This window comes from Cherax quadricarinatus, chromosome 14 (assembly GCF_038502225.1).
Source record: "Cherax quadricarinatus isolate ZL_2023a chromosome 14, ASM3850222v1, whole genome shotgun sequence".
NCBI classification, from domain to species: Eukaryota; Metazoa; Arthropoda; class Malacostraca; order Decapoda; family Parastacidae; genus Cherax; species Cherax quadricarinatus.
Window position 1 is genome coordinate 40,106,668 of NC_091305.1, and position 22,517 is coordinate 40,129,184.

Below are 22,517 nucleotides of genomic sequence, written 5' to 3' on the forward strand. Positions count from 1 at the left end.
CAAACACAGGTAGATGACGTAGACAGCATCACTGACCTGACAAACACGGGTAGATGACGTAGACAGCATCACTGACCTGACAAACACGGGTAGATGACGTAGACAGCATCACTGACCTGACAAACACAGGTAGATGACGTAGACAGCATCACTGACCTGACAAACACGGGTAGATGACGTAGACAGCATCACTGACCTGACAAACACGGGTAGATGACGTAGACAGCATCACTGACCTCCTGACAAACACAGGTAGATGACGTAGACAGCATCATTGACCTGACAAACACGGGTAGATGACGTAGACAGCATCACTGACCTGACAAACACAGGTAGATGACGTAGACAGCATCACTGACCTCCTAACAAACACAGGTAGATGACGTAGACAGCATCACTGACCTGACAAACACAGGTAGATGACGTAGACAGCATCACTGACCTGACAAACACGGGTAGATGACGTAGACAGCATCATTGACCTGACAAACACAGGTAGATGACGTAGACAGCATCACTGACCTGACAAATACAGGTAGATGACGTAGACAGCATCACTGTCATGACAAACACAGGTAGATGACGTAGACAACATCACTGACCTGACAAACACAGGTAGATGACGTAGACAACATCACTGACCTGACAAACACAGGTAGATGACGTAGACAACATCACTGACCTGACAAACACAGGTAGATGACGTAGACAACATCACTGACCTGACAAACACAGGTAGATGACGTAGACAACATCACTGACCTGACAAACACAGGTCGAGCAGTTGTGTTTGAAGACCTGGTCGTTCTTAAACACCTGACCCTGGAAGGCACATCCCTGGCACCTCAGGTTGCAGCAGTCAGTGCCAGGTGTTGGCTCAGGGTGGCTGCAGTTGGGTGAGGGGCACGACAGTGCCTGACACCTCATCTCACCGTCCTGTAAAGGAGGAGAGGCACTGTGACAAGCATTAACAACTCAATTAGACAATGGCTGTGTCACTGTTAGAGGAAGTCACAGCCACCATCACTAACCCATATAGAAGGTATATAATCTTTACTTTTGAAAGGGTGGAGGGGTAAGCCAGCAGAAGGCCTCGTTCAGATGACCAAAGCTCCACCGGCGGGCCATCATATGACTAAGATCCGCGTCAGGAGACACTTGTTTTGTTTCTTGTCGAATCTTACCTAATAACGGATTTAGAGATTCGTGAAACAGTGCTGCTGGGTACAACAGAAGTCGTATAAAACAGGGATATGACCTTACATGTGACTTAACTCACCGAGCGTGGGAGATACATTTCCACTCTTGTGAAGTTTTTAGTCAGGTCACATGTCAGGTAAAATTTAAGAGAGTGACACTTCAGGCAGAGGAACTGTGTCAACATTGACTTATAGTCCTCACACATTCTATTCTTCATAAATTAATCTAGTTTGTACAATCATGGACTTATATTCAAATTATAATCGGTACTGTTTTTGTCATGGAATTTGATTCTTTTATATTTTGTTGTTTGACGCAACTTTTCGGCCTTTTGAAAATCAACTGTGTGGTTAAAATCTCTCACGTGAATAAACAGAGCATTAAAGTTTTAATTATATCAAATGATGTATATATATATATATATATATATATATATATATATATATATATATATATATATATATATATATATATATATATTGTTGTATTCTTAATTCAAGACTTTTCCTGTTTGACTGTAATAAAAATTAGTGTATTTTTTCCACAGGGAATCTTATAGACACGTCAATATTTTGAGTAAGTTCTTAACCAAACTGTTTTATTATATCAAAATTTTTAAACACAAGATCTGCAATGAAAGTTTTCTGATGTTTTAGATTATTTGCCCTATTTAAATATATAATATTTCCTGATCAATGAACTCTGGGCAGCAAATACGCAGAACTCACAAGAACATGGAAGTGAACATAGAACATTGAACTCTGTCATGATGTCAGAATAAAAATGAACACATGGGCTGATATTTATTGGTTTTCTGCATATTTTTAATTTAATTTCTTGGTTTCTTTTTATAATTAAAACATCTAAATATAGCAATGAGTTATTTCTATCAAAATCAACAATAAACTTAATGAACGTTTCCCCAAAAGTCTAACTCAAGTAGGAAGCAGTTTACATCTATACTCTTGGGGCGTCAAACATACAACGTCATCCACATATCTGTACCACTTAGTTCTATCAGCAAGAATCCTTTCAGCACCCATATCCAGCATATAACCAAAAAAGTATCCAAAACGGTTGGGATCCTCTCCAAGATACGATACTACGTGCCGCAAAATGCCCTTCTCACACTATACCACTCACTTATTTATCCATACCTCACCTATGCTATTTGTGCTTGGGGATCAACTGCAGCAACACACCTAAAGCCAATAATAACCCAACAAAAAGCTGCAGTAAGAATAATCACTAAATCCCATCCCTGGCAACACACCCCCCCCACTCTTCTTAGACCTAAACTTACTCCCTGTTCAGTACATCCACACTTACTACTGTGCAATCTACATCTACAGGACCTTAAACTCTAATATCAACCTTGACCTAAAACGCTTTCTTGATAGTTGTGACAGAACCCACAGGCATAACACCAGACACAAACATCTCTACGACATTCCCCGTGTCCGACTAAACCTTTACAAAAATTCAATGTATGTCAAAGGCCCTAAAATCTGGAATACCCTACCTGAGAACTCTAGAACTGCAGACACATTCATCACCTTCAAAACTACTATTAGAAAACATCTTATCTCCCTGATACACCCCGTCAACTAACTACACGAATACCACCTGGTGGTTCACACTTACACTCACTCACCCATTTGACCATAAACAGAAATATTAATCTCAATCTTAAAATAATAAATCCTGTGATACTCCAATACTGAAACTATGTACTGTGCCAAAACAAAAGCATTCACATTGCTAAACTCACAAACTAGTATTTAGTCACTTAGCCATAATACCAACTTACCTCATAATTTGTAATATTTTAAAATTAAGAATAAAACTAAGTCTGCCCGAAATGCCTAGCCATGCTAGGTGTTCTAGTGGTACACTCTGTAATCACTATTTTACTACATGTAAACCACACAATAACCAAATTTCTGTAAACTCAGCATTGTAATCCTTATAGAGAATAAACTTTGAATTTGAACTGAATTTGAATAGAGCTCCTGGAGAGCGAAACGTTGCCACAGTAAAATGTCACAGTAGTTGCACCTGTGTCCTTCTACCTAAATTATTGTGGGTAATTCCACCAACATTAATACAAGAATCCTGTTAAGGTTCCGGTTTCAAAATGTTGCCGAACTAAAGGACTCAACACCATGTCATTAATTGTTCTCTGTCGTTATTCTGCAACAAACATTGCACAATCATCAACAAGGAAGATAATGCAACAGTTTCTTCAGAGAACTTTCAGAATTAAGAATAAAAGCAGTATATACTGTGTGCATTATATATCTCTTCCTTACAAACACTTCTTGTATTAGGGTCACATGTATATGTGACAACACATATGTATATATATGTGACAACACATATGTATATATATGTGACAACAGAGACTCCAGGGATTCAGTCATGTAAGATATTATTTAACATAACATTTCATATTATTTACGTCAGACTCTACATAATGAAGGCTCGATCCTCCGTCTGCAGATACCTTATCTAACTGTTGTTTACTGTTGTGTGCTTTAAAACAGTAACGTTCAAAATATTGAATATCTCAAAGATGAACTGACAAAACAGCGACATTAGATTAATTTTAATTGATTAAAAAACTAAACTTGTCTGGGGGTCAATTTTTTACTAATGGGTAAATATCCCCTTTATTTAAGCAAATAAGAGATACAAAGTTACTGTAATATCACAAAGTCTTTAGGATACAGCAACAGCATAATTATATCTGGGGATGTGATAAACCCGTAGGATACAACAACAACGAGAAATAAACATGACTGTATTAGGTGTAAGATCATACACACACCAACGATGATCTATGTATTTTTTAGTATTTATTGGAACATTATTCTTGCTACCATTGGTGTCTGACTCGACCAGTCACGTAGCTGCTGAACCTCATTCCAAGTGACTCAACAGCTGGGTTATCCCAGGTGGGTTATCCCAGGTAGGTTGTCCCAGATGAGTTATCCCAGGTAGGTTGTCCCAGATGAGTTATCCCAGATGGGTTATCCCAGATGGATTATCCCAGATGAGTTATCTCTGCGACATCCCCTACTATTTACACTTTTCCTTCTAGTGATAACGTCACCTATCTCCACTCCACGAAACCTTAACGGGCTGTATCCTTTATCCTGACGACTCATTCACTGACTCAGGAAGAACTGACCTGGCAGGTGCAGTGTGTGCAGGTGGTGTTGTCAGTGTAGGAGGCGCCGTGCAGCAACACCTGCCCCTGGTAGACACACTGCCCCTCAGATGAGCAGGAAGGGCAGCATTCTCCAGGCTCCTGTTGGTGGGTAGGGCAGGGCAGGGCTGGGCACGTCTTAGGTGAACAACTCACCGACCCTCTCTGTGATGTAATGTAAATATTACATTTCAGGTCAGTTCACAGACTTGTTTATATACTAATTGAAAAATAGAGAAGTGGGGGGTGGGGGAGGTGAAGACTGTTTTCTTAGTCTCAGTGAAAGAAATGTGAGATGGTGGACAAGGTTGGTGGACAAGGTTGGTGGTCAAGGTTGGTGGTCAAGGTTGGTGGTCAAGGTTGGTGGCCAAGGTTGGTGGTCAAGGTTGGTGGACAAGGTTGGTGGACAAGGTTGGTGGTCAAGGTTGGTGGCCAAGGTTGGTGGCCAAGGTTGGTGGTCAAGGTTGGTGGCCAAGGTTGGTGGACAAGGTTGGTGGACAAGGTTGGTGGCCAAGGTTGGTGGTCAAGGTTGGTGGCCAAGGTTGGTGGTCAAGGTTGGTGGCCAAGGTTGGTGGTCAAGGTTGGTGGACAAGGTTGGTGGTCAAGGTTGGTGGACAAGGTTGGTGGACAAGGTTGGTGGTCAAGGTTGGTGGCCAAGGTTGGTGGCCAAGGTTGGTGGTCAAGGTTGGTGGCCAAGGTTTGTGGACAAGGTTGGTGGTCAAGGTTGGTGGTCAAGGTTGGTGGACAGGGTTGGTGGACAAGGTTGGTGGACAAGGTTGGTGGACAAGGATGGTGGTCAAGGTTGGTGGCCAAGGTTGGTGGCCAAGGTTGGTGGCCAAGGTTGGTGGTCAAGGTTGGTGGACAAGGTTGGTGGACAAGGTTGGTGGTCAAGGTTGGTGGACAAGGTTGGTGGTCAAGGTTGGTGGTCAAGGTTGGTGGCCAAGGTTGGTGGTCAAGGTTGGTGGTCAAGGTTGGTGGTCAAGGTTGGTGGTCAAGGTTGGTGGTCAAGGTTGGTGGTCAAGGTTGGTGGTCAAGGTTGGTGGACAAGGTTGGTGGACAAGGTTGGTGGTCAAGGTTGGTGGACAAGGTTGGTGGACAAGGTTGGTGGTCAAGGTTGGTGGACAAGGTTGGTGGTCAAGGTTGGTGGACAAGGTTGGTGGTCAAGGTTGGTGGACAAGGTTGGTGGTCAAGGTTGGTGGTCAAGGTTGGTGGTCAAGGTTGGTGGTCAAGGTTGGTGGTCAAGGTTGGTGGACAAGGTTGGTGGTCAAGGTTGGTGGACAAGGTTGGTGGTCAAGGTTGGTGGACAAGGTTGGTGGACAAGGTTGGTGGTCAAGGTTGGTGGTCAAGGTTGGTGGTCAAGGTTGGTGGTCAAGGTTGGTGGCCAAGGTTGGTGGTCAAGGTTGGTGGTCAAGGTTGGTGGACAAGGTTGGTGGACAAGGTTGGTGGACAAGGTTGGTGGTCAAGGTTGGTGGTCAAGGTTGGTGGTCAAGGTTGGTGGTCAAGGTTGGTGGACAAGGTTGGTGGTCAAGGTTGGTGGACAAGGTTGGTGGTCAAGGTTGGTGGACAAGGTTGGTGGTCAAGGTTGGTGGACAAGGTTGGTGGTTGTTACACTCCAAGTATTGTAACAACTATTTCCTTCTTTTTAGAGCATAACAATTTTGGTCAGAGAGGTTAGGGTAATAATAATGATCCTCCGGAATGCCTAATTTTAATTAAGTATATTCATAATATAACAAAAGCCAGTTATAATATACGAATTATCGTATATAAGTTAAGAATACATGTTTCTTCTATAGTATCCAACATATACATAAGGCTTTCATAACAGACGATTAGGAGGAGATCCTAGATATAACATATATATAAATGGAGATTACTTTAATGTATAAAGTCTTGTTTCCCAATTGGAAGCAGTCAGAATAAAACAGAATATGTCCAGGCCGGCTAATAAACCTTGACCAGTTACCAGAGACGAGCAGGAGTGTTCTCGTTGGCTGCTACTTCTTCACTGCTCGTCCCTCAACCTTGAGCATACAGGTAAAGTGGGTCACGTGACGTGACTCACCAACACTCAGTAGAGTAGTTGAACATAAAGGGGGGGGGAAAGGGGGGGGGGGAAAGGGGGGGGTATAACCATCGAACATCACGGCTAACTATACACCGGCACACCGGGCGGCAGGCAGGTTACTATACCTCCAATTAAACTTATCATGGCCATGTTACATAAATTATAATAATTGTTAATAAGAATTAGTCTTAATAATACAAGGACGTTCATTTCCAATTTAGCTATTAAAGGAAATAACCGCAATGTAATATTAAAGGAAGGTTAACCATAGGGGCATGACAGTGGTCAAGGTTGGTGGTCAAGGTTGGTGGTCAAGGTTGGTGGTCAAGGTTGGTGGTCAAGGTTGGTGGACAAGGTTGGTGGTCAAGGTTGGTGGTCAAGGTTGGTGGTCAAGGATGGTGGTCAAGGTTGGTGGTCAAGGTTGGTGGTCAAGGTTGGTGGTCAAGGTTGGTGGACAAGGTTGGTGGTCAAGGTTGGTGGTCAAGGTTGGTGGTCAAGGTTGGTGGTCAAGGTTGGTGGTCAAGGTTGGTGGTCAAGGTTGGTGGTCAAGGTTGGTGGACAAGGTTGGTGGCCAAGGTTGGTGGTCAAGGTTGGTGGACAAGGTTGGTGGTCAAGGTTGGTGGACAAGGTTGGTGGTCAAGGTTGGTGGACAAGGTTGGTGGTCAAGGTTGGTGGTCAAGGTTGGTGGTCAAGGTTGGTGGTCAAGGTTGGTGGTCAAGGTTGGTGGTCAAGGTTGGTGGTCAAGGTTGGTGGCCAAGGTTGGTGGTCAAGGTTGGTGGACAAGGTTGGTGGTCAAGGTTGGTGGTCAAGGTTGGTGGTCAAGGTTGGTGGTCAAGGTTGGTGGTCAAGGTTGGTGGTCAAGGTTGGTGGCCAAGGTTGGTGGTCAAGGTTGGTGGACAAGGTTGGTGGTCAAGGTTGGTGGACAAGGTTGGTGGTCAAGGTTGGTGGTCAAGGTTGGTGGTCAAGGTTGGTGATCAAGGTTGGTGGTCAAGGTTGGTGGACAAGGTTGGTGGTCAAGGTTGGTGGTCAAGGTTGGTGGTCAAGGTTGGTGGTCAAGGTTGGTGGTCAAGGTTGGTGGTCAAGGTTGGTGGCCAAGGTTGGTGGTCAAGGTTGGTGGTCAAGGTTGGTGGTCAAGGTTGGTGGTCAAGGTTGGTGGTCAAGGTTGGTGGCCAAGGTTGGTGGTCAAGGTTGGTGGTCAAGGTTGGTGGACAAGGTTGGTGGTCAAGGTTGGTGGCCAAGGTTGGTGGACAAGGTTGGTGGTCAAGGTTGGTGGCCAAGGTTGGTGGTCAAGGTTGGTGGCCAAGGTTGGTGGTCAAGGTTGGTGGACAAGGTTGGTGGTCAAGGTTGGTGGCCAAGGTTGGTGGACAAGGTTGGTGGTCAAGGTTGGTGGACAAGGATGGTGGTCAAGGTTGGTGGCCAAGGTTGGTGGACAAGGTTGGTGGACAAGGTTGGTGGTCAAGGTTGGTGGTCAAGGTTGGTGGACAAGGTTGGTGGTCAAGGTTGGTGGCCAAGGTTGGTGGTCAAGGTTGGTGGACAAGGTTGGTGGTCAAGGTTGGTGGTCAAGGTTGGTGGTCAAGGTTGGTGGTCAAGGTTGGTGGTCAAGGTTGGTGGTCAAGGTTGGTGGCCAAGGTTGGTGGTCAAGGTTGGTGGACAAGGTTGGTGGTCAAGGTTGGTGGTCAAGGTTGGTGGTCAAGGTTGGTGGTCAAGGTTGGTGGTCAAGGTTGGTGGTCAAGGTTGGTGGCCAAGGTTGGTGGTCAAGGTTGGTGGACAAGGTTGGTGGTCAAGGTTGGTGGACAAGGTTGGTGGTCAAGGTTGGTGGTCAAGGTTGGTGGTCAAGGTTGGTGGTCAAGGTTGGTGGTCAAGGTTGGTGGTCAAGGTTGGTGGTCAAGGTTGGTGGCCAAGGTTGGTGGCCAAGGTTGGTGGACAAGGTTGGTGGTCAAGGTTGGTGGCCAAGGTTGGTGGACAAGGTTGGTGGTCAAGGTTGGTGGCCAAGGTTGGTGGTCAAGGTTGGTGGCCAAGGTTGGTGGTCAAGGTTGGTGGACAAGGTTGGTGGTCAAGGTTGGTGGCCAAGGTTGGTGGACAAGGTTGGTGGTCAAGGTTGGTGGACAAGGTTGGTGGTCAAGGTTGGTGGACAAGGTTGGTGGTCAAGGTTGGTGGCCAAGGTTGGTGGACAAGGTTGGTGGACAAGGTTGGTGGTCAAGGTTGGTGGTCAAGGTTGGTGGTCAAGGTTGGTGGACAAGGTTGGTGGTCAAGGTTGGTGGTCAAGGTTGGTGGACAAGGTTGGTGGTCAAGGTTGGTGGACAAGGTTGGTGGTCAAGGTTGGTGGCCAAGGTTGGTGGACAAGGTTGGTGGTCAAGGTTGGTGGTCAAGGTTGGTGGTCAAGGTTGGTGGTCAAGGTTGGTGGACAAGGTTGGTGGTCAAGGTTGGTGGACAAGGTTGGTGGTCAAGGTTGGTGGCCAAGGTTGGTGGACAAGGTTGGTGGTCAAGGTTGGTGGACAAGGTTGGTGGTCAAGGTTGGTGGCCAAGGTTGGTGGACAAGGTTGGTGATCAAGGTTGGTGGTCAAGGTTGGTGGTCAAGGTTGGTGGACAAGGTTGGTGGTCAAGGTTGGTGGTCAAGGTTGGTGGTCAAGGTTGGTGGCCAAGGTTGGTGGTCAAGGTTGGTGGACAAGGTTGGTGGTCAAGGTTGGTGGCCAAGGTTGGTGGACAAGGTTGGTGGTCAAGGTTGGTGGTCAAGGTTGGTGGACAAGGTTGGTGGTCAAGGTTGGTGGTCAAGGTTGGTGGACAAGGTTGGTGGACAAGGTTGGTGGTCAAGGTTGGTGGTCAAGGTTGGTGGACAAGGTTGGTGGTCAAGGTTGGTGGCCAAGGTTGGTGGACAAGGTTGGTGGACAAGGTTGGTGGTCAAGGTTGGTGGATAAGGTTGGTGGTCAAGGTTGGTGGACAAGGTTGGTGGTCAAGGTTGGTGGACAAGGTTGGTGGACAAGGTTGGTGGTCAAGGTTGGTGGTCAAGGTTGGTGGTCAAGGTTGGTGGTCAAGGTTGGTGGTCAAGGTTGGTGGTCAAGGTTGGTGGACAAGGTTGGTGGTCAAGGTTGGTGGTCAAGGTTGGTGGACAAGGTTGGTGGACAAGGTTGGTGGTCAAGGTTGGTGGACAAGGTTGGTGGTCAAGGTTGGTGGCCAAGGTTGGTGGACAAGGTTGGTGATCAAGGTTGGTGGTCAAGGTTGGTGGTCAAGGTTGGTGGACAAGGTTGGTGGTCAAGGTTGGTGGTCAAGGTTGGTGGACAAGGTTGGTGGTCAAGGTTGGTGGCCAAGGTTGGTGGTCAAGGTTGGTGGACAAGGTTGGTGGTCAAGGTTGGTGGCCAAGGTTGGTGGACAAGGTTGGTGGTCAAGGTTGGTGGTCAAGGTTGGTGGACAAGGTTGGTGGTCAAGGTTGGTGGTCAAGGTTGGTGGACAAGGTTGGTGGACAAGGTTGGTGGTCAAGGTTGGTGGTCAAGGTTGGTGGACAAGGTTGGTGGTCAAGGTTGGTGGCCAAGGTTGGTGGACAAGGTTGGTGGACAAGGTTGGTGGTCAAGGTTGGTGGATAAGGTTGGTGGTCAAGGTTGGTGGACAAGGTTGGTGGTCAAGGTTGGTGGACAAGGTTGGTGGTCAAGGTTGGTGGACAAGGTTGGTGGTCAAGGTTGGTGGTCAAGGTTGGTGGTCAAGGTTGGTGGTCAAGGTTGGTGGTCAAGGTTGGTGGACAAGGTTGGTGGTCAAGGTTGGTGGTCAAGGTTGGTGGTCAAGGTTGGTGGTCAAGGTTGGTGGACAAGGTTGGTGGTTGTGGCATGCAAAGAGTACGTAACCTTTATTCGGCGCATGGACACACCCTCATTTACAGGCTATCTCCCCCAACCAGCGAACCAGGTTGCTAAGAGTTGATGATGGGGCCCCATCGTTCAACTAGTGACCAGGTTCTAGCCAATAAGAAGGTGGGATTGACAATCGCAGAGGTTATGTGGATACCGCTCTCCTGTCTGCCCTTGTCATTCCCACTCTAGAGCTGGTTGAAGCACGGTCTGCTATCTTGTGGCTTCTATTTCTGCCTTGCTTACCGTGGAGTGCACTATATTTATCACTGTACATAGTGTACATATTGCTGTTATAATTGGTGAAGGATAATATAAGTCTAAACTTTTTCTACTGTGTTTATTTGCTCCCATTACACCTGGGATAACAGGCCATTTGAAATCCTAGGTTGTAATATGGGTAGCCTGTCCGAGAGCTGGACTTAGAGAAACGGTTGAGCTTAGGGTGAAGCTTGTAGCAGGAACATTGTGTAGCTTGCTGTTTCGCTTCGCTTTACAAATTTTGCGTGTCAGTTGCTTATGATCAGCCTTGCTATTGTGTGATCGTTCAACAGCTCGCTACTAGCTTGTTCAGTGTGCTCGCTTCGCTACGGTCAATCTTGTGTGCAGTCGGCTTTGCTTGTATGCGTATTCTGCAATCGTACTGTGCATAGCTAAGCGTGTTCTGCAAATTAACGTGTTACGTTGGGGTATTCGTACTGTGCATAGCGAATAACTTATGCCACCTAGACGAGTCAGACGCCTGGTGTCGGCATATACTTTGCATAACCTACCTAAATTGTCCCTACAGCGTTGTTGGCAAATTGCTCGTTCCATTGGCATTCCCTATAAACGCACTCTCACAGCTGCGCAACTGCGTTCACTTATTGCTGACATACTTATTGAAGAAGAGATGGCACATCAAACTCCTCCCTTTACGGGAGCTAGGGAAAAAACTACTATGTTCTCGCAGGAGGAAGATGATACACCTACGGAGCAAAATGGTCAGTATAGTGCAGCTGGGTTGTCTCAGGGTGAATCAGCGTCGTTGGCACTTCAGCTGGCAAAAATCAATCTTGAGCAAACTAGGGAACAGAGAGCATTCGCAAGGGAAGAATTTGATAGGGAAAGAGAAAGGAGGCAGTTTTCGCATTCTGTAAACGATTTCAGTTTACAAAAAGCAGTACAGCTTGTTCCCCGCTTCAATGAGGCCGAACCAGAGCAATTTTTCGAAAGCTTCGAAAATCAGGCTCGAGCCTTGAGGTGGCCGGAACAGCACTGGGCAGCGTTGGTTCATACAGCATTATTGGGTAAGGCACAGGAATTTACGTCGGTATTAACTGACGCTGAATTCTCTGATTATCAAGTAGTGAAGACCACAGTGTTGGGAGCATATACATGTATCCCAGCTAAATATCGTAAGACCTTCAAATTGAACAGGCGGCAGCTTGGTCAATCCCTGGTGGACTTTGTGAGACAGCAAACCAAAGCTTTTACCAGCTGGTATAAAGCGAGTGGTGTCTCTAACTTTGAGGAGCTGGTGCAGCTTATTCTGATTGATAACCTGCTGGAGTCTGTGGGACCAGAGGTTCGTGTCTTTCTGCAGGATCGTGACTTAACCACTGCATTGGAGGCGGCCAGGTTGGCTGATACCTTCGAAACGAACCGCTCCTTGTCCGAGCGGTCCCGTCTCTCTTTTCAACAGTCTGGCGTGAGCAGAGATCGACAACATTGGAGAATGAAGTGCCAGCCGGAGGGAGAGCGTCTACGACATCCAACCAAGTCACCTGGTGAGCCACGCTTCTCAACATATGGTCCCCCTGCGGAGAGGCAAACTACTTATGGAGCATCTCGACAACAATATCCAGAGAGGCACCAGCCAGAACGACACCACTTGCAACGTCATCAGGGAGTAAAGGGCAAGCCTGTCGTCTGCTTCAGGTGTAATAAAGTAGGTCATATCAGTTCCAACTGCCCCCAAAAACCTCAACCCATCGGGAAAATCTCTAATATCCCTAGTAACATGTCCCCTAGAGAAGTAGAAAAAGGTATGGCCCCTTATTATTGCGAAAGTCTTATTTCCCTTCAGGAAAACTCAGAACCAACTAAAGTAAATACCTTTAGAGATACTGGAGCATATTGCTCACTTGTCAGAGAAGGAATATTACCCCTTTCAGAGAATACTTCCTTGAATTCATCAGTTTTATTGGAAGCCTATGGAGGAACTATATATTCTGTTCCTTTGCATAAAATTTATGTACAGTGCAAATATTACACTGGGTACTTGACTGTAGGTATCTCAAAAGGATTTCCCATGAAAAATGCCATGTTATTACTGGGTAATAACATTACTACTGTTACTTCGTGTCCTGAACCTATAATGATTAATGCTTCTCCAGTGTTGGCCATAACTCGGGCAACATCCCAAGGGCTGTCTGGGGAGAATGTTGACCTATCCTTGGACGACTCCGATCTCGGAATAGCCACGTTGTTTTATGAGACACACCGGCCGGAGTCTCGTAAATCAAGTGAACAGACCCCGATCAAGCCTTCCTATTCCCAGGTTGCAGGATTGCCAGATGTCTCTGTTTCCATGCCCGAGGGACTGTCCTTCCGGGAGGAACAACGTAAGGACCCTTCGTTAAAATTCGCTTTTGAGGCAGCCATGGGTAAATCCTCTTTGGGTCATCCAGTCAAGTATGAAGTTAAAAATGATTATTTGGTATGCACTGAGACTGGTAAGGAGACAGAGGGCCGGCAATTATACGACAGGTTAGTGGTTCCAACCAAGTATAGACCTCAGATATTAAATATAGCTCATAATACGTCATCAGGAGGTCACTTAGGAATTACAAAAACCTTGTATAGAATCACAAAAGAATTTTATTGGCCAACATTAAAGAAAGATGTGAAGAATCATATTAGGTGTTGCCGAGAATGTCAGCAAGTTGGAAAACCTGGACATTCTATTAAACCTGCACCTCTCCAACCCATACCTGCTGATGGAGAACCTTTTGCAGATTTAATTATAGATTGTGTAGGTCCACTACCTAAGTCAAAGTCTGGAAATCAGTATTTATTTACAATTATGGATAAAGTAACCAGATATCCTGAAGCGATCCCAATGCGTAGTATCAATACTAAAGCTATTCTCAAAGCTTTAACAAAATTCATTTCTTGTTTTGGCATTCCTAAAACTATACAAAGTGATCAAGGTACTAACTTCACTGCCAAAGCATTTAGGGAAGTATTAACTAGGTTAGGGATAATTCACAACTTATCCACTGCCTATCACCCTCAGTCCCAAGGCGCCTTGGAAAGATTCCACCAAACATTAAAAACAATGATGAGAAGTTTTTGCATGCACTTTCCGACAGATTGGGATGAATCTCTACCATTGTTGCTGTTCTCAGTACGAGAGACGGTGCAAGAGTCTACAGGGTATAGTCCGTTTGAGCTGATCTTTGGGCACAATGTACGAGGTCCTCTTCGGGTGCTCAAAGAAGGATGGATGGGAGAAGACGTAAGCTCAGCACTCTACAACCCGTCTTCAAGGTTGCAGGTGGCACGTGAGTTAGCCACGGCTAAGCTAAAGACAGCTCAAAGTAAGATGAAACAGAGGTATGACAGAAGTGCACAATTCCGCTCCTTCCATCCAGGAGACAAGGTGTTGGTGCAGGAACCTATACCTGGCCACACCTTGAAAGCTAGATTTACGGGACCTATGCAGATAGTAAGTAGATTATCTGATTTAAATTATGTGGTAGCTCCCATTGATAAGACCTCAAAAACAAAAACTTACCACATAAATCAAATCAAGGCCTTTCATACACCAGATAAAGTCCCAGTAATGACTCTGTCCTCTACCTCTGAGGACGACTCTGACTCTTTGCACTCTATCTCTGAAATTAATACTAAACTTTCAAATTCTGTCCTCCTCAAGGATCCTAGCCCGTTAATGGATGGATTATCTGAAATACAAGCAACCAATTTAACTGAGCTTCTACAGTCATATCCTAATATTTTTTCGGATGTGCCGAAAAAATGTACGTTAGGTTACCATGATGTAGATGTGGGAAAATCTAAACCAATTAAACTCTCCCCCTACAGAGCTAATCCTGAAAAGCAAAGGTTACTTCAGCAGGAAGTAGACTTCTTGTTAGAACATGGTTTAGTGGAGGAGTCGTCTAGTCCATGGGCTTCACCGTGCATCCTAGTAAAAAAGGCTGATGGAGGGTTTCGTATGTGCACAGACTACCGTAAAGTGAACGAGGTCACAATTACAGATGCTTACCCTCTTCCTCGTCTGGATGACGTAATTGACTTTGTGGGTAAGGCTACTTTTGTGTCCAAATTAGATCTCCTTAAAGGTTACTATCAGGTACCTTTGACAGATAAGGCGAAGGAAATCTCTGCCTTCGTGATTCCAGGAGGTCATTATCAGTATACAGTTACCCCCTTCGGAATGAAAAATTCCCCCTCTTCATTCCAGAAACTCGTCCATCAGGCTATTAAAGGACTTGAAGGCACGGCAGCATACCTAGATGATATTGTTGTGGTGTCTGATACTTGGGATCAACACCTACTTAGACTTAAAGCTCTGTTTGAGACCTTTAAGAATTCCCAATTAACAGTTAATTTGTCTAAATCTTCCTTTGGCCAGGCCACTGTCACTTTTCTAGGCCATGAAGTAGGTAGTGGTAAAGTTGCACCTAAACTTGCTAAAGTTCTTTCGATTAAAGAATATCCAGTTCCTCATGATAGGAAATCTCTTCAACGTTTCCTAGGCATGATAGGATTTTACAGAAGATTCTGTAAGAATTTCTCAGATATTGTAGCCCCTCTTACCTCTCTTACCAGTCATAAAGTTCCCTTTAATTGGACGTCAGATTGTAACACTGCTTTTAATAAAGCAAAAAGATTATTGTGCTCTGCACCCATTCTTTTGTCTCCAGACTTCTCCAAACCTTTTTCATTACAGGTTGATGCTTGTGAGTCTGGGGTTGGGGCGGTACTATTACAAATCGGGAACAAGGAGCTGCAGCCAATCGCATACTTTTCAGCCAAGTTCCAGCCACATCAGAGAGCTTACTCTACCATTGAAAAAGAAGCCCTCGCGCTGGTAATGGCTTTGGAGCATTTCGATGTTTATGTGGGCCAAACATCGCAGGTGGTCACAGTCTACAGTGATCACAACCCGTTAGTCTATCTCCAAGCCATGAAGAATCACAACACAAGGCTTATGCGTTGGACTCTCAGGCTGCAGCCCTACAATATTTTTATTAAATATATTGCCGGCAAAGAAAATGTGTTGGCAGACTCTTTGTCAAGAGTCTAGTTTAATATTTTATTTAGGTTAGGATGTATTTGTGGTAACCCCCCTTTCAAGCTCTTTTTTTTATCCCCTGATGTGGGGTTTTTTTTTAGTGAGGGGATACGGGCTACCGTCCGCTTGTATCTTGGACCTATGTTGGCTTATCTGACTGCTGTCTCACTCTGAGTTTAGGGTTTGGCTTTCAGGCACTAGGAAAGCTGAGCTCTATCTAAGAGTTGGATGGTGGAGAGGATAGGCGGTCCCATTATTTTGTGCCATGGCGGCACGGTTACCACTGGGAGGTGGCAGCCTAATCCTGAGCCTTCTCGGGGGTGGGGGTGTGACATGCAAAGAGTACGTAACCTTTATTCGGCGCATGGACACACCCTCATTTACAGGCTATCTCCCCCAACCAGCGAACCAGGTTGCTAAGAGTTGATGATGGGGCCCCATCGTTCAACTAGTGACCAGGTTCTAGCCAATAAGAAGGTGGGATTGACAATCGCAGAGGTTATGTGGATACCGCTCTCCTGTCTGCCCTTGTCATTCCCACTCTAGAGCTGGTTGAAGCACGGTCTGCTATCTTGTGGCTTCTATTTCTGCCTTGCTTACCGTGGAGTGCACTATATTTATCACTGTACATAGTGTACATATTGCTGTTATAATTGGTGAAGGATAATATAAGTCTAAACTTTTTCTACTGTGTTTATTTGCTCCCATTACACCTGGGATAACAGGCCATTTGAAATCCTAGGTTGTAATAGTGGTCAAGGTTGGTGGTCAAGGTTGGTGGTCAAGGTTGGTGGTCAAGGTTGGTGGTCAAGGTTGGTGGTCAAGGTTGGTGGTCAAGGTTGGTGGACAAGGTTGGTGGTCAAGGTTGGTGGTCAAGGTTGGTGGTCAAGGTTGGTGGTCAAGGTTGGTGGTCAAGGTTAGTGGTCAAGGTTGGTGGTCAAGGTTGGTGGTCAAGGCTGGTGGTCAAGGTTGGTGGTCAAGGTTGGTGGTCAAGGTTGGTGGTCAAGGTTGGTGGTCAAGGTTGGTGGTCAAGGTTGGTGGTCAAGGTTGGTGGTCAAGGTTGGTGGTCAAGGTTGGTGGTCAAGGTTGGTGGACAAGGTTGGTGGTCAAGGTTGGTGGTCAAGGTTGGTGGTCAAGGTTGGTGGTCAAGGTTGGTGGTCAAGGTTGGTGGTCAAGGTTGGTGGCCAAGGTTGGTGGACAAGGTTGGTGGTCAAGGTTGGTGGCCAAGGTTGGTGGACAAGGTTGGTGGTCAAGGTTGGTGGTCAAGGTTGGTGGCCAAGGTTGGTGGTCAAGGTTGGTGGCCAAGGTTGGTGGACAAGGTTGGTGGTCAAGGTTGGTGGTCAAGGTTGGTGGTCAAGGTTGGTGGACAAGGTTGGTGGTCAAGGTTGGTGGTCAAGGTTGGTGGACAAGGTTGGTGGTCAAGGTTGGTGGTCAAGGTTGGTGGTCAATGTTGGTGGTCAAGGTTGGTGGACAAGGTTGATGGTCAAGGTTGGTGGTCAAGGTTGGTGGTCAAGGTTGGTGGCCAAGGTTGGTGGACAAGGTTGGTGGTCAAGGTTGGTGGACAAGGTTGGTGGTCAAGGTTGGTGGTCAAGGTTGGTGGACAAGGTTGGTGGTCAAGGTTGGTGGACAAGGTTGGTGGTCAAGGTTGGTGGTCAAGGTTGGTGGACAAGGTTGGTGGTCAAGGTTGGTGGCCAAGGTTGGTGGACAAGGTTGGTGGACAAGGTTGGTGGTCAAGGTTGGTGGATAAGGTTGGTGGTCAAGGTTGGTGGTCAAGGTTGGTGGACAAGGTTGGTGGTCAAGGTTGGTGGACAAGGTTGGTGGACAAGGTTGGTGGTCAAGGTTGGTGGACAAGGTTGGTGGTCAAGGTTGGTGGTCAAGGTTGGTGGACAAGGTTGGTGGTCAAGGTTGGTGGCCAAGGTTGGTGGTCAAGGTTGGTGGTCAAGGTTGGTGGACAAGGTTGGTGGTCAAGGTTGGTGGTCAAGGTTGGTGGACAAGGTTGGTGGTCAAGGTTGGTGGACAAGGTTGGTGGTCAAGGTTGGTGGTCAAGGTTGGTGGACAAGGTTGGTGGTCAAGGTTGGTGGCCAAGGTTGGTGGACAAGGTTGGTGGTCAAGGTTGGTGGTCAAGGTTGGTGGACAAGGTTGGTGGTCAAGGTTGGTGGTCAAGGTTGGTGGACAAGGTTGGTGGTCAATGTTGGTGGACAAGGTTGGTGGTCAAGGTTGGTGGTCAAGGTTGGTGGACAAGGTTGGTGGTCAAGGTTGGTGGCCAAGGTTGGTGGACAAGGTTGGTGGACAAGGTTGGTGGTCAAGGTTGGTGGATAAGGTTGGTGGTCAAGGTTGGTGGACAAGGTTGGTGGTCAAGGTTGGTGGACAAGGTTGGTGGTCAAGGTTGGTGGACAAGGTTGGTGGTCAAGGTTGGTGGACAAGGTTGGTGGTCAAGGTTGGTGGTCAAGGTTGGTGGACAAGGTTGGTGGTCAAGGTTGGTGGCCAAGGTTGGTGGACAAGGTTGGTGGTCAAGGTTGGTGGTCAAGGTTGGTGGACAAGGTTGGTGGTCAAGGTTGGTGGTCAAGGTTGGTGGACAAGGTTGGTGGTCAAGGTTGGTGGACAAGGTTGGTGGTCAAGGTTGGTGGTCAAGGTTGGTGGACAAGGTTGGTGGTCAAGGTTGATGGCCAAGGTTGGTGGACAAGGTTGGTGGACAAGGTTGGTGGATAAGGTTGGTGGATAAGGTTGGTGGTCAAGGTTCGTGGTCAAGGTTGGTGGACAAGGTTGGTGGTCAAGGTTGGTGGACAAGGTTGGTGGACAAGGTTGGTGGACAAGGTTGGTGGACAAGGTTGGTGGTCAAGGTTGGTGGTCAAGGTTGGTGGTCAAGGTTGATGGTCAAGGTTGGTGGTCAAGGTTGGTGGTCAAGGTTGGTGGTCAAGGTTGGTGGCCAAGGTTGGTGATCAAGGTTGGTGGTCAAGGTTGGTGGTCAAGGTTGGTGATCAAGGTTGGTGGTCAAGGTTGGTGATCAAGGTTGGTGGTCAAGGATGGTGATCAAGGTTGGTGGTCAAGGTAGGTTATCCACTCGACCTGTTCCTCAGTAATTACTTACGCAATATATAGTGGTGGTTAAGGTTGGTGGTCAAGGTTGGTGGTCAAGGTTGGTGGTCAAGGTTGGTGGTCAAGGTTGGTGGTCAAGGTTGGTGGTCAAGGTTGGTGGCCAAGGTTGGTGATCAAGGTTGGTGGTCAAGGTTGGTGGTCAAGGTTGGTGATCAAGGTTGGTGGTCAAGGTTGGTGATCAAGGTTGGTGGTCAAGGTTGGTGATCAAGGTTGGTGGTCAAGGTAGGTTATCCACTCGACCTGTTCCTCAGTAATTACTTACGCAATATATAGTAGTGGTTAAGGTTGGTGGTCAAGGTTGGTGGTCAAGGCTGGTGTTCAAGGTTGGTGGTCAAGGTTGGTGGTTAAGGATGGTGGTCAAGGTTGGTGTTTAAGGTTGGTGATCAAGGTTGGTGGTCAAGGTTGGTGGTCAAGGTTGGTGGTCAAGGTTGGTGGTCAAGGTTGGTGATCAAGGTTGGTGATCAAGATTGGTGGTCAAGGTTGGTGGTCAAGGTTGGTGATCAAGGTTGGTGGTCAAGGTTGGTGATCAAGATTGGTGGTCAAGGTTGGTGATCAAGGTTGGTGGTCAAGGTTGGTGATCAAGGTTGGTGGTCAAGGTAGGTTATCCACTCGACCTGTTCCTCAGTAATTACTTACGCAATATATAGTGGTGGTTAAGGTTGGTGGTCAAGGTTGATGGTCAAGGTTGGTGGTCAAGGTTGGTGGTCAAGGTTGGTGGTCAAGGTTGGTGGTCAAGGTTGGTGGTCAAGGTTGGTGGCCAAGGTTGGTGATCAAGGTTGGTGGTCAAGGTTGGTGGTCAAGGTTGGTGATCAAGGTTGGTGGTCAAGGTTGGTGATCAAGGTTGGTGGTCAAGGTTGGTGATCAAGGTTGGTGGTCAAGGTAGGTTATCCACTCGACCTGTTCCTCAGTAATTACTTACGCAATATATAGTGGTGGTTAAGGTTGGTGGTCAAGGTTGGTGGTCAAGGTTGGTGGTCAAGGTTGGTGGTCAAGGTTGGTGGTCAAGGTTGGTGGCCAAGGTTGGTGATCAAGGTTGGTGGTCAAGGTTGGTGGTCAAGGTTGGTGATCAAGGTTGGTGGTCAAGGTTGGTGATCAAGGTTGGTGGTCAAGGTTGGTGATCAAGGTTGGTGGTCAAGGTAGGTTATCCACTCGACCTGTTCCTCAGTAATTACTTACGCAATATATAGTGGTGGTTAAGGTTGGTGGTCAAGGTTGGTGGTCAAGGTTGGTGGTCAAGGTTGGTGGTCAAGGTTGGTGATCAAGGTTGGTGGTCAAGGTTGGTGATCAAGGTTGGTGGTCAAGGTTGGTGATCAAGGTTGGTGGTCAAGGTAGGTTATCCACTCGACCTGTTCCTCAGTAATTACTTTTGCAATATATAGTGGTGGTTAAGGTTGGTGGTCAAGGTTGGTGGTCAAGGTTGATGGTCAAGGTTGGTGGTCAAGGTTGGTGGTCAAGGTTGGTGGTCAAGGTTGGTGGTCAAGGTTGGTGGCCAAGGTTGGTGATCAAGGTTGGTGGTCAAGGTTGGTGGTCAAGGTTGGTGATCAAGGTTGGTGGTCAAGGTTGGTGATCAAGGTTGGTGGTCAAGGTTGGTGATCAAGGTTGGTGGTCAAGGTAGGTTATCCACTCGACCTGTTCCTCAGTAATTACTTACGCAATATATAGTGGTGGTTAAGGTTGGTGGTGAAGGTTGGTGGTCAAGGCTGGTGTTCAAGGTTGGTGGTCAAGGTTGGTGGTTAAGGTTGGTGGTCAAGGTTGGTGTTTAAGGTTGGTGATCAAGGTTGGTGGTCAAGGTTGGTGGTCAAGGTTGGTGGTCAAGGTTGGTGGTCAAGGTTGGTGATCAAGGTTGGTGATCAAGATTGGTGGTCAAGGTTGGTGGTCAAGGTTGGTGATCAAGGTTGGTGATCAAGGTTGGTGATCAAGATTGGTGGTCAAGGTTGGTGATCAAGGTTGGTGGTCAAGGTTGGTGATCAAGGTTGGTGGTCAAGGTAGGTTATCCACTCGACCTGTTCCTCAGTAATTACTTATGCAATATATAGTGGTGGTTAAGGTTGGTGGTCAAGGTTGGTGGTCAAGGCTGGTGTTCAAGGTTGGTGGTCAAGGTTGGTGGTTAAGGTTGGTGGTCAAGGTTGGTGTTTAAGGTTGGTGATCAAGGTTGGTGGTCAAGGTTGGTGGTCAAGGTTGGTGGTCAAGGTTGGTGGACAAGGTTGGTGCTCAGGGTTGGTGGTCAAGGTTGGTGGTCAAGGTTGGTGGTCAAGGCTGGTCTTCAAGGTTGGTGGTCAAGGTTGGTGGTCAAGGTTGCTAGTTAAGGTTGATGGTCAAGGTTGGTGGTTAAGGTTGGTGGTCAAGGTTGGTGGTTAAGGTTGTTGGTCAAGGTTGGTGGTCAAGGTTGGTGGTCAAGGTTGGTGGTCAAGGTTGGTGGTTAAGGTTGTTGGTCAAGGTTGTTGGTCAAGGTTGGTGGTCAAGGTTGGTGGTCAAGGTTGGTGGTCAAGGTTGGTGGTCAAGGTTGGTGATCAAGGTTGGTAGTCAAGGTTGGTGGTCAAGGTTGGTGGTTAAGGTTGGTGGTCAAGGTTGGTGGTTAAGGTTGGTGGTCAAGGTTGGTGGTCAAGGTTGGTGGTCAAGGTTGGTGGTCAAGGTTGGTGGTCAAGGTTGGTGGTCAAGGTTGGTGGCCAAGGTTGGTGATCAAGGTTGGTGGTCAAGGTTGGTGGTCAAGGTTGGTGGTCAAGGTTGTTGGTCAAGGCTGGTGTTCAAGGTTGGTGGTCAAGGTTGGTGGTTAAGGTTGGTGGTCAAGGTTGGTGTTTAAGGTTGGTGATCAAGGTTGGTGGTCAAGGTTGGTGGTCAAGGTTGGTGGTCAAGGTTGGTGGTCAAGGTTGGTGGTCAAGGTTGGTGGTCAAGGTTGATCTTCAAGGTTGGTGGTCAAGGTTGGTGGTCAAGGTTGGTGGTCAAGGTTGGTGGTCAAGGTTGGTGGTTAAGGTTGATGGTCAAGGTTGGTGGTTAAGGTTGGTGGTCAAGGTTGGTGGCTAAGGTTGGTGGTCAAGGTTGGTGGTCAAGGCTGGTGGTCAAGGTTGGTGGTCAAGGTTGGTGGTCAAGGTTGGTGGTCAAGGTTGGTGGTTAAGGTTGGTGGTCAAGGTTGGTGGTCAAGGCTGGTGGTCAAGGTTGGTGGTCAAGGTTGGTGGTCAAGGCTGGTGGTCAAGGTTGGTGGTCAAGGTTGGTGATCAAGGTTGGTGATCAAGGTTGGTGATCAAGGTTGGCTGTCAAGGTTGGTGGTCGAGGTTGGTGGTCAAGGTTGGTGGTCAAGGTTGGTGATCAAGGTTGGTGATCAAGATTGGTGGTCAAGGTTGGTGATCAAGGTTGGTGGTCAAGGTTGGTGATCAAGGGTGGTGGTCAAGGTAGGTTATCCACTCGACCTGTTCCTCAGTAATTACTTACGCAATATATGAGATATATTATAGTGTACTAACGAGGCTTGATTAAGAGGCTGTGTTGCAGGAGCAGAGTTAAGAGTCGTAAACAATGATTAAGAAGCTGTGTTGCAGGATCAGAGTTAAGAGTGGTAAACAATGATTAAGAAGCTGTGTTGCAGGAGCAGAGTTAAGAGTGGTAAACAATGATTAAGAAGCTGTGTTGCAGGAGCAGAGTTAAGAGTGGTAAACAATGATTAAGAAGCTGTGTTGCAGGAGCAGAGTTAAGAGTGGTAAACAATGATTAAGAAGCTGTGTTGCAGGAGCAGAGTTAAGAGTGGTAAATAATGATTAAGAAGCAGTGTTGCAGGAGCAGAGTTAAGAGTGGTAAACAATGAGTCTG

The 22,517-nt window shown here is 47.0% G+C and overlaps 1 protein-coding gene across 3 annotated transcripts in view; it reads right to left on the reverse strand.

The window, feature by feature from the left end:
* LOC128698496 (uncharacterized) overlaps positions 1 to 22,517 on the reverse strand; it is a 178,751-nt gene that overhangs the window by 25,026 nt on the left and 131,208 nt on the right. For all 3 annotated transcript variants that reach the window (XM_070084971.1, XM_070084970.1, XM_070084969.1), the window contains exons 36-37: positions 4,394 to 4,576; positions 763 to 936 (exon numbers count right to left, since the gene is read on the reverse strand). In XM_070084971.1, coding sequence (XP_069941072.1) covers positions 763 to 936; positions 4,394 to 4,576 — 357 coding nt within the window. The remainder of the gene's footprint in view (positions 1 to 762; positions 937 to 4,393; positions 4,577 to 22,517) is intronic.